General features: G+C 51.4%; 1 protein-coding gene across 2 annotated transcripts in view; it reads right to left on the bottom strand.

Moving 5' to 3' along the window:
• Positions 1 to 417: 417 nt before the first annotated feature.
• Positions 418 to 10,683, bottom strand: part of CHRNG (cholinergic receptor nicotinic gamma subunit) — a 29,568-nt gene continuing 19,302 nt past the window's right edge. Inside the window, exons 10-13 of one of the 2 annotated variants that reach the window (XM_083442262.1) lie at positions 9,263 to 9,470; positions 8,135 to 8,268; positions 4,265 to 5,523; positions 418 to 2,810 (exon numbers count right to left, since the gene is read on the bottom strand). In XM_083442262.1, coding sequence (XP_083298388.1) covers positions 5,359 to 5,523; positions 8,135 to 8,268; positions 9,263 to 9,470 — 507 coding nt within the window. In that variant the 3' untranslated portion in view covers positions 418 to 2,810; positions 4,265 to 5,358. Of the gene's footprint in view, positions 2,811 to 4,264; positions 5,524 to 8,134; positions 8,269 to 9,262; positions 9,471 to 10,683 lie in introns of those variants that run through there. The other variant, XM_083442263.1, reaches the window with a different exon arrangement.

The raw sequence follows: 10,683 nt of genomic DNA, 5'->3' as shown, positions 1-10,683 counted from the left end.
TACTTGAAGATGGCTCCCATATAAGCTTCTCCAGGCTAAATATAAATGACTCCTTCAACCGTTCCTCATCAGGCTTGGTTTCCAAACCCTTGGTCATCTTGCTCACCCTCCTCTGAACACCTTCCAGCTTGTCAGTGATGGTGGGGAGTTATTATTTGTGGGGGTGCTGAATGCTCACATATTCCATGGATTCTATTGCTCCCTGCTTCCTAGGCCCCGTTCTCTTTATCTTGTCCCAATCCTTAGCAAACCCTAGAACCACCGTGTTGGGAGGGGAACCCAGAGGTCCTCTAGTCTAGCTCCCAGCCATGTTGACAACACAGGATGTACCTCAAAAAATAGCGCAGGAAAGGGTGAGGAAAGGTAACAGAAATTAGGCCTCTTCCATTTAGAGAAAAGGTGAGAGGAGACATATTAGAGGTGTATAAATTTATGCATGGTGTGTAGAAAGTGGGCGGAGAGATGCTTTTTTTCCTCTCTCATGACATTATAACGAAGGTTTCTGGGAACAAGAAGGAGGCTCTGGGGAGATGCCGTGCAGCGCTGGCTGGAAGAGGCTGCACAGGGAGACTGGGGGCCATGACTGACCACTGCATTGGACTCAAGCGTCCTGAAGCTCTGAGGGGGGCAATGAGAGACACTCTTGGGGCATAATGTTCTGGGCCTCCTGCACTGAAGGTTTTAGGTGTGAATATGTGTAAAATAAACCATATTTCTTAAAGACACTAGCCTCTGCTGTGCCTCAACTTCCCAACGGAAACACAACCCTGGGTGAGCTCCTGGAACCCCCTGGAATTTTGCTCCCGCACGACCGAGATTCAGGGTGCACAACCTTCGTAATAATATGCATCTTTGTAAGCACTGCAAAATTCAATTAGTGTGCATTTCGGATTGCTTTGTATAATGCTGCACAGGGAAGTTTTTAACGTTTGGTGCTTTACAGTGTTTGATGCTTTCGTTTCCTGGGAGCCACCCAGTTAGATGGGCAGCATATAAATAAATTATTATTATTATTATTATTATTATTCCCACACTGTTTGGCAACAAAACCGATAGATGAGTCTTTAAATGTGTACTGATCTGAATTTCTTCCCCTCGCTGTCTTTGAAAAGGAAGGTGGAGGGAAAACCTTGATTGGTTGGCTCCTCCTCCTAAGATCTAGGGCTCCGCCTACCCCAGCAGACTCCGCCTACCAGTAGCCACCTCGCCAGCCTCAGTGGTCACCAGTTGCCACTGCTGTATTGCCCGTGTCCTGAAGCCCCCATGGCTACAACACCTTCTTGCCCTCTGCGAGTTCTGTGATTTCATAGAATCATAGAGTTGCAGGGACTCCTGCAAATGCAGCGAACTCCGCTAAAGTTTAAGCGGACTGGAGAGAGAGAGAGAGAGAGAGAGAGAGAGAGAGAGAGAGAGACTGTCAGTTTCTAAACGCTCTTTCCCTCTCAGGAAACAACAGCAGCCCACCTTTCAAGAACGCGGGAGCAGCAAATCCCACGATCAGTCTGGATTAATGACAGGGACTTTATCTAAACCCTTCTCTTTGCCACTCGTTCGCTCGCTGTCATTACCGCTGCTGGCCTGTTGCACCTGCCACAGCTCCGGGGAGCGGCAGGCAGGCGATTTGGCAGGTCCTCGGAAGAGTTATCCGCAGAGAGGGCCTCTGAGACGGCTGTTTTGACAAGGCCTGGAGAGGGGCCAGCACAATATAGCGGCACGGGGGCAGCGGGAAACAGAGCTGCTCTGGCCTCGGGGCCTTGTTCTGACAGCAGAAACGCCAACCTGTCCAAATGGCCGTGTCTGAGGAGCGCCAGTCGGGGGCTGCAGGAGCGAGATAGAGCAACGGGGAAAATAAGCTTTGGGCCCAAGCGAGGGAAGTTGCGTTAGCTGCAGGGTGTGGGGATAAAAGGAGGAGGCCTCTCATTGGACTGGAGCAGAGTTTGAGAGATGGCTAATCGTCTTTCACTATGGACTGGAGATGAGCAGGAGCTGGGGACTGAAGGAGCAAGCGGCACTGCAATTTGTCTCTCCTGCCTCTGCAAACAGCGCTCTGGGCTGCGACGCTGCTATGCAGAGGACAAAGAAGCCAGGGCTGCGGGCCTTGGTCTGTCCAAGAGTGTGCTCTGCCCAAGAACCACAGCCCCTCCTTGCTCCTATAGCAGGCCTCGCCTTATGTTCTTATCGCATCTGGATTAAGGACACATCCCAGGCCAGAAAGAAACACAGAGCATTTGAAGTAAAGCTGGACCTAGGGACATGAAACTGATTTTGGATTCACAGCTGTCCACGGAGACACAGGCTAATTCTGGGTCCAGGGCAGCTGTTTACCAGCTCCATCTGGTACGCAGGCTGAGACCCTCCCTGCCCACAGACTGCCTCGCCAGAGTGGTGCATGCTCTAGTTATCTCCTGCTTGGACTACTGCCATGTGCTCTACGTGGGGCTACCTTTGAAGGTGACTCAAAAACTGCAATTAATCCTGAATGCGGCAGCTAGACTGGTGACTGGGAGTGGCCGCCGAGACCATATAATCCTAAAGGATTCAATGGATCCCATTACGTTTCTGAGCACAATTCAAAGTGTTGGTGCTGACCTTTAAAGCCCTAAACGGCCTTTGTCCTGTATACCTGAAGGAGCATCTCCATCCCCATCATCCAGCCCGGACACTGAGATCCAGCTCCGAGGGCCTTCTGGCGGTTCCCTCCCTGCGAGAAGTGAGGTTACAGGGAACCAGGCAGAGGGCCTCCTTGGTGGTGGCGCCTACCCTGTGGAATGCCCTCCCAGCAAATGTCAAGGCAATAAAAAACTATCTTACTTTTAAAAGACACCTGAAGGCGGCTCTGTTTAGGGAAGTTTTTAATGTCTGATGCTGTATTGTTTCTGATATTTGGTTGGAAGCCGCCCAGAGTGGCTGGGGAGGCCCAGTCAGATGGGCGGCGTATAAGAAGAAGAAGAAGAAGAAGAGTTTGGATTTGATATCCCACCTTTCACTCCCCTTCAGGAGTCTCAAAGCGGCTAACATTCTCCTTTCCCTTCCTCCCCCACAACAAACACTCTGTGAGGTGAGTGGGGCTGAGAGACTTCAAAGAAGTGTGACTAGCCCAAGGTCACCCAGCAGCTGTATGTGGAGGACGGGGAAGCGAACCCCATTCACCAGATTACGAGACTACCGCTCTTAACCACTACACCACACTGGCTCTCCAAATAAATAAATAAATAAATAAATTATTATTATTATTATTGTCAGGGGTTCAGGAGCAGAGGCACAGGAAAGGGAGGAAATAGAGAGCGAGGGGGAGGAGTCCGAAGGAAATGTTAGCGATGACAGCGGTCCGAGGTCTCTGAGTCTTTCCAGCGAATCGGAAGATTCACAGAAAGGGGCTCCCATGGTCAGGGCAAGGGGGGTGCCTAGGGGGACACCCCAGGAAGAAGGGGCCAGAGGGGACTCAGAGAGCAGCAGTTGGAAATCAGGACCAGCGTCCACACCAGAGTGCAGTAGGGGGGAGGAGTCCCAGGCATCGGGATCAGGCGGCGCACTGCCAGCGGGAGGACATGAGGCAGGATTGGCCACGCCTCCATCGGGGAGCGAGGAAACGGTCGAGAGGAAGGTTGAAGGCTGGGCGCGCGCGCCAAGTTCAAATGTACAGGAGGGCGGCACAGTTGACAGCCCGGATAGGGAGCCAGGTCCCAAAGCCCGCCGAAAAGAGCAGGAGGAGTCAGGGGGGTCAACGTCTGCGTCGGAAGAGTCCAGGAAGGAAGGGACCCCAGGGGGTAGCAGGACCCAGAGGAGAAAGGAGAGACGGAAGAGGTGGAGTAAGGCTAGAATCTTAAACTGGTGTACAGGGGGCGGAGATTCAGATGGAGCTTCGCCGATCTAAACCCTAGACGTAGAGCTGGGGCGCTCCGGCTTGAAAATGGAAGCTGTACTTCAATAAAGACTTTTGTACATTACTACCGGCTAGCGTTGGTCCTCTGTGAGCTGGGACCTAGAGCCAGCTCTGACATTATTATTATTATTATTTTGTCTCACATGGCATAGAGTTTCGGGGGGGGGGGCAGCAGGTGCCCCAACAATGACATCCAACAGAAGATGAGAGGTGTGGAGGTGATGGGTTCTGGTGTTGCACAGGGCATCTCTGAAATTTGAGGCACCAAGGTCTGCCACTGGTGTGGCCTGGGGAGAGGGGTGTTGTTGTTGTGAGGAGGCTCCTGAGGTCCAGACAGAGAAGCTACTTTTGGCCCCAGGCCCTGAGGTTCCTGGCCCCTGCTCTATTTCCTAGCCCCAGCCCTTGCTGGGAGACAAAGGCCACCTTCAGATGTGTGTGTGTGGGGGGGTCCATCCTGTTTATTTTCCTGCTGGCAATTCCACTGGGCATCTGCACAAGTTTCTCACATTCCTTTCACATTGCCTTGTGGAACTGCAGCCTTTGGACATTTGGTGCCACCGCTCAATTCCGCTTGCAGCTGCCATTGGAGACCTTGCCGCTCTTTACGTGTGCAATCCATTCATGCAAACACCAGGAGGGAACGCTCTGCCAGATCCCTGCCCCAAATTCCCTCCACGAAGTCCGGGAAAAAATGGCAATGCAAAACTCCCCTGATATTCATTTCCGTGTTGATTGCTTTTAGAAACAGCCACAAAGGAGTTGCGAACTGGTTGCTTCCAAAAGCAATGGACACGGAAATGAGGGCTACAGTTTTCACTAGGTTTCCAGAAGTAGCTTTGATGTCGTGTGAAAGAGCACATAAAACGCAGAAATTATCAGGTAAGTAAATGTTGGGGGAGAGGAATGAAGTGCTGCCTGAATGCAGTCAAATATCTGATTAATGGACCAGCCCCAGGCAATGGACTACCTTTAAGGCTGCAGCTTTTCACAGGGAGGGGACAGCTACTGTCTGCCTCTCTTAGCTTCAGCTGTTGGCTGAGGCACCTGGGAAGGCACTGAGGGGCAACCCTGTAACCCACCAAAACAGGCAGTCCCGGTGTCCCCATCTGCTAGAACACATTAGCAGACACTAACTTAAAGAAGAAGGCTTTGTGGGTTTGAGGGAAGGCTGTAGCTCAGTGATAAAGAAACCTCTGCATGGTTTGCATGCAGAAGATCCCCTTTCAAAGGTAGGATTGGAGGAGTCTCCTTCCTGAAACCCTGGAGAGCTGCTGCCTGCCAGTGTAGACCATATTGAGATAGATGGACCAATGGATATGGAGTCTTCTTGCATTCCTATGGGACATAATTGGCCCCCAGCATAGAAGTCCACCAAGCACAGAGGTTTCAGTTGAGAGACGGCGCTAAAACGTGGCCGTTGAGGGGTTGCCGCCGCTGCTGCCACTGCTGCCGCCACCCCTAGATAGACCTCATTCTTAGGGGAGGTACAGCTTGGGGTCCCCTGGGAAGGGCTCTGCAGGAGCCTGGTTGAACTGCGCCATCAGGAAGACACCCAGCGTCCCACAAATGAAGATGGAGGCCATGAAGAGGAAGCAGACGCGGTCAATGACCCGGCCCACCAAGATCCACTCCTCGTTCTCCTGCAAAGAAGAAGACACCAGACAGGATGCACGTTAGAATTGTTTTCAGTGGCTGAGAGGTGTGCAAGTTGTCGAGCGGAAGAGGGCGTCGAGGCTGCCACAGGGGTCCTTTGGGCCTGACAGTGTGAGGGACGGGACTGAGGAGGAATGGTGGAGTCCGTCCCCGTCCCCCCCGGGCACTTCCCGGAGAAGAGAGAGACAACATAGATTTACAGCAGTTGTTTGCAGACGGTCATAGCTCAGAGGCTGCAGAGGGGGGAAGCTGGGAAATATTGGGAGAGGAGCAGCAGCAGGAGAGACAGCTGACAGTGTCTTTAGAAAGTATACCAGATCCCCCCTCTCCCAGGACCTGGCGGGCATTGAGAGTAGGAGAAGAGAAAGCTCAAAGGCAGAAGGCACAGATCAGCCACCGTAGAAGAAGAGAAGAAAAAGAAGGGTTTGGATTTGATATCCCGCTTTATCACTACCCAAAGGAGTCTCAAAGCAGCTAACAATCTCCTTTCCCTTCCACCCCCCACAACAAACACTCTGTGAGGTGAGTGGGGCTGAGAGACTTCAGAGAAGTGTGACTGGCCCAAGGTCACCCAGCAGCTGCATGTGGAGGAGTGGGGAATCGAACCCGGTTCACCAGATTACAAGTCTACTGCTCTTAACCACTACACCACACTGGCTCTATATACGTAGGGATGACATATAATAGGAGACACAGAAGGGGTGGAGCTTTACTCAGAGCAAAACCATTACTGCAAGAGAGGCACTTTTCAAAGCCCCTTTCTGTTAATATTGAATAAAAGACTTGGTAAGAACTCTTCTTGTTTATCTAATTCTTGGTTGCCCACCATGGGAGAGATCGGATTTCCTGAAGCCTGACAGACAGGAGCTGGGCTGAAATAAAGCAGTCCCCTTTTGCCTGTCACCCCAATCACAGGCAGCCAAAGCTTAGTTTCTCAGAAGCTTAGTTTCTCAGAAGGATGCTGCAGGACCCTTGACCACGGGACCTGTGGGAAATTAAAACTAGCATTAAATTACCCAGGGGACTGTTGTAGTGGTGGAAAGAGGTGAAACCAGGGGCGAGGAGGAACAGTTACCCCCTCTCTCCCCAACCAATTTCATGGTGAACATTCCCAATGGAGGAAGTCTTTGCCTGGAGCCTCTGAAAAGAGGAGAGGGTGTGTTTGTGTGTGGACAGTATGGAGGGTATGGTTTTATTTGTGATTTTGTGTTTTTATACTGTGAGCCCCCCTGTGATCCTCGGATGAAGGGCTGCATAGAAATTTAATTTAAAAAAATTAGAATGGTGTCATTATACAGCTCAGTCACTGGGTGGCGCTGGATTTAGTTGTACCTGGGTGGAGTTTCCTGTGTCTGTTTTTTTCTTTAGGGACAATAAAGTTATTGTCTTGCCCACTGATTTGTAATCCCTCTAACAGTTCCAAAGCAGGATGCTGGGGTCTTGGTGTTCCTTCTCCACTGATTCACGCCCCCCTGGCATGGGTTCCCTGGGGATGGCGAGGTTTCCTCCTGAGCTCATTCTTTCAGCCCTCTGGCTTATGATGCAGCCACAAGCCCTTCGTCTCCTGGTCCTCCCCACCATTTGGGGCAGCGGAAGGCCTGCTCATTATTCGGTCGGGTTTCACTCGGAAGCTGCGGCGGGTGCAGATTTTAGCAGCTGGGTTGTTGACTGGCACAGTCTGTCAATGCCATAGATACCACCCCTGCCAAGGAGCCGCTTTACTGGCTGCTGATATGTTACTGGGCGCAATTCAAAGCTTTACTCTTAGCACTTACAAGCCCTGAATAACTAGGGACCAGGTTACCTAAGGGCCTGCCACACCCCATAGTTCCCTGCTTGGCATATGCCCTCCTCAGTTGGGCAACGCTGGGAGCACCACATGCCCCGGCAGCGCACTTAAGAGCACAAGAAGAAGTGTGGAGAGAAATGCCTGAAGAGGGCTTTGGTCAGACAAGATGAAAGCCCGCAGCTGAATGAAATACGAGAGGCGGCATCTGCATTGGCATGCTGTCGGCTTTTGAAATCGCACCTGTTTGCACAGGCAGTCCCTTGATCTCCCGACCCAGGCCTCCTGTTTCAATCGCCGTGCTGTTTTAATGGGATTGTTTTATTGCCCTTTTTGATTATGGGTTATGCTTTTATTTAAATATTGTAGCAGAATTATTTTATGGTGGTATTTTAACAAGGTATGTTTCAACGTGTGAGGAGCAGGGATTTCATGCTTTGCAATCCACTCAGAAGCCTATTTTTTTTGGCATTAAGCAGTACATAAATTTATAAATAACCATAAACAATAATGGCAAACCGCTTAGAAACCTGTTTCAGCGTTAAGTGTTACATAAATTAATTAAATGAACGCATACCTAAACAATGTGTTAATTGTCTCTGCTTAAAAATACGTTTGAAATGATATCAGGGGATAAAGCATAGCACAAATCAATCAATCAATCAATCAATCAATCAATCAATCAATCAATCTTCTCCTGTGACTGCGCATTCACACATGCAAAACATTGCTTGATGCCACAGTCAGCACGAGATGAACATGCCTGTGTGAACAGGTCCCTAAGCAGCTGTACACCTGAGATGCCAACTTACACTGTCAAAGTCCTTCTTCTCTTCCAAAGTCTTAGCAATGTGGTTGCAGGCATCGACACAGGCCTGGATCTCCGGAGCAGCACGGCGCAGACTGTTGCAAATCTCCTGGGGACTTCCGTTCTCTAAGCTGCCTCCTGGGAATGGGGAAATGTCAAGATTGCAGAGGAAGAATCTGAACAGGGGAGATCTTGTTGGGGGCCCAAACAGCTCCCACACTTGACCCAAGAGCATGCAGGAAAGGCAGAGGGCAGCGTAACACTAAGATGCTGGTTTTAAAATGTTAAAGTCTTCTGGCGGCCCCTGGTATGAGTGGACTGCAGTGGAAATAATAGAGAAGAATGGGATTTAATAGCATTTTTAAAGTCTCCTCCACATGATGAAGAGGCAATCCGCCTGCAGGGCGTGGCCTAGCTCAGAAGAGCTGCCCAGAAAGAGCAAGGAAGAGGAGGACAACAAGCGATGAAGTGAGCCGGCAGAAGCAGCTCTGGGGATTTAAAGGGGACTGATGCTGTTTGCGGATTAGCACCGCCTGCTGTGTGCTAAAATGCACTTTTAAAAATACTATAAGTCTTATGTTCCTTTTCACTATACTCCTGCCCTGCTCTTGCAATTTGTGGCTTAGTGTTCCTTGCTTTTATTATAAATCAATAAAATAAAAGAAAAACCCTATAAGTCTCTAGCAGTGCTTTGCTCCTTCTTCTTCTTCTTCTTCGTCTTCTTCTTCTTCTTCTTCTTCTTCTTCTTCTTCTTTTTAGGGAAAAGGGTGCTGGGACTCACCATGAAGTTGTTACAGTAAGCGCCACACATTTTGGGGGAAATGTGCTGGTCCTGTATCCCACTGAGTACCCCCAGAAAGAAAGCACTGGGACTCTAAAACAAGAGTTTGTTGTTGCACTCCAACTCCCATCAGGCCTGGCCAGCAAGGGCATTGCTCGGGGAATGATGGGAGTTGTAGTCTATCGCCATCTGTGGGAAGAGAACACAGGCTCCCCAGTCCAACTCGAAGAGGGCTCTGAGCTCATGAAGGCTGAGGTGTGGGGGAAGAGGAAGAACTTGAAACATCCCCCCTTCCCCATCGTCTGCTCTCTTCCACAACAGACCACCCTCTGCTGCTCACCCAAGACTTGCCTATCTGCGCCAGGAGCATCTTCACCAACCCGTCACGCTCCTTCTGCCTCTCAAAGAGGAGCTCGCTTCGCGCCTTCCACAGCATGTACTCGTCCGCTTTCGCCATGAGCCCCAGGGAGCTCCGCCGGCGGACGAGACGATTCCCCGCGGGCGCGTCGACACGCCGCATGTGCATGCCCAGGTAGCGTGGCACCAGCCTCAGAAACACCTGGGAGGTGGGGGAAGAAAATGGTGAGGCTGCCCAGGAGGGTTTCTGACAGGAGTGAGCCGTCAGGAAACCACACAGAGCAAGTTGGAGTTAATGCTTTATCAGACAAAACAAGAAGGGCACAGGAGTGTCAGGCCTAAGGAGCACAGCAACTCATGTCCAGCAGGTCTTGCCCCCATGAAGTTGTTGCTGAGATGAAGAAGAAGAGGAGTTTGGATTTGATATCCCGCTTTATCACTACCCGAAGGAGTCTCAGTGCGGCTCACATTCTCCTTTCCCTTCCTCCCCCACAGCAAACACTCTGTGAGGTGAGTGGGGCTGAGAGACTTCAAAGAAGTGTGACTGGACCAAGGTCACCCAGCAGCTGCATGTGGAGGAGCGGAGACGCGAACCTGGTTCACCTGATTACGAGTCTAACGCTCTTAACCACAGCACCACACTGGGTCTCCAGACTGAAGGTCCCTTCCTCCCCTCAGCTGCCTAAGTCCCCTTCTCGCCATGGCTTTTCCCAAGCAATCGGAGACTGTGCCTCCCCTCTGCTCTTTTCATGCCTCTCCTGGTTCTGGGAGACAAGCAGGGAGGAGTGCTTGTTGCAGCAGGACGGGGAGACACCCAAGACTCTTCACCAGCCTGACTCATCTCTGCCTCTTTCCCTCCCTCCTCTCCTGCTTCTGTTTCTGAACTTCTCTCTCCCACAGACTCTCCCTGCTCACTGAGCCCTGTTACCTCTTCAGCTTCTGACACCTCCTCCTCCCAATCTCCTCCTCCTGACCACTCATTGCCATCCCACCACCGTCCCCCAGACTCTGGTTCCTCCCACCATTCCCCTGGCATCTCCCTGGGGCCCTGGGTGCCCAAACTCCCATGGAGAGTTTGTGGCACCCACAAACTTTGATGCCAGGGCCAGGCACACTGCATGACACCCGCGTCCCCAGGCACCCAAGGTCGCGGGGCCAAACTGGCACTCCTGGTGCCCAGCCAGTCTGTGGCAGTTTCCAAGTGGGTTGTTGCATGAAAGGTCAGGGCCTGGGGTTTGAGCTAGGGCTGTGGCTCTTCAAGAAGGAAGGGGACAGGGCCGTAGCTCAGTGGCAGAGGATATGTTTGTGTGCAGGAGGTCCCAGGCTTGATCCCCAACATCTCCAGGTAGGACTGGGAACGACACCTGCATAAAACCCCGGAGAGCTGTTGCCAGTCAGTGTGGTCAACGCTGAGC

Source organism: Podarcis tiliguerta (genome assembly GCF_965153285.1).
Source record: "Podarcis tiliguerta genome assembly, chromosome: 5".
In the NCBI taxonomy this organism is placed as follows: Eukaryota; Metazoa; Chordata; class Lepidosauria; order Squamata; family Lacertidae; genus Podarcis; species Podarcis tiliguerta.
This window is presented reverse-complemented; position numbering and strand designations above follow the sequence as displayed.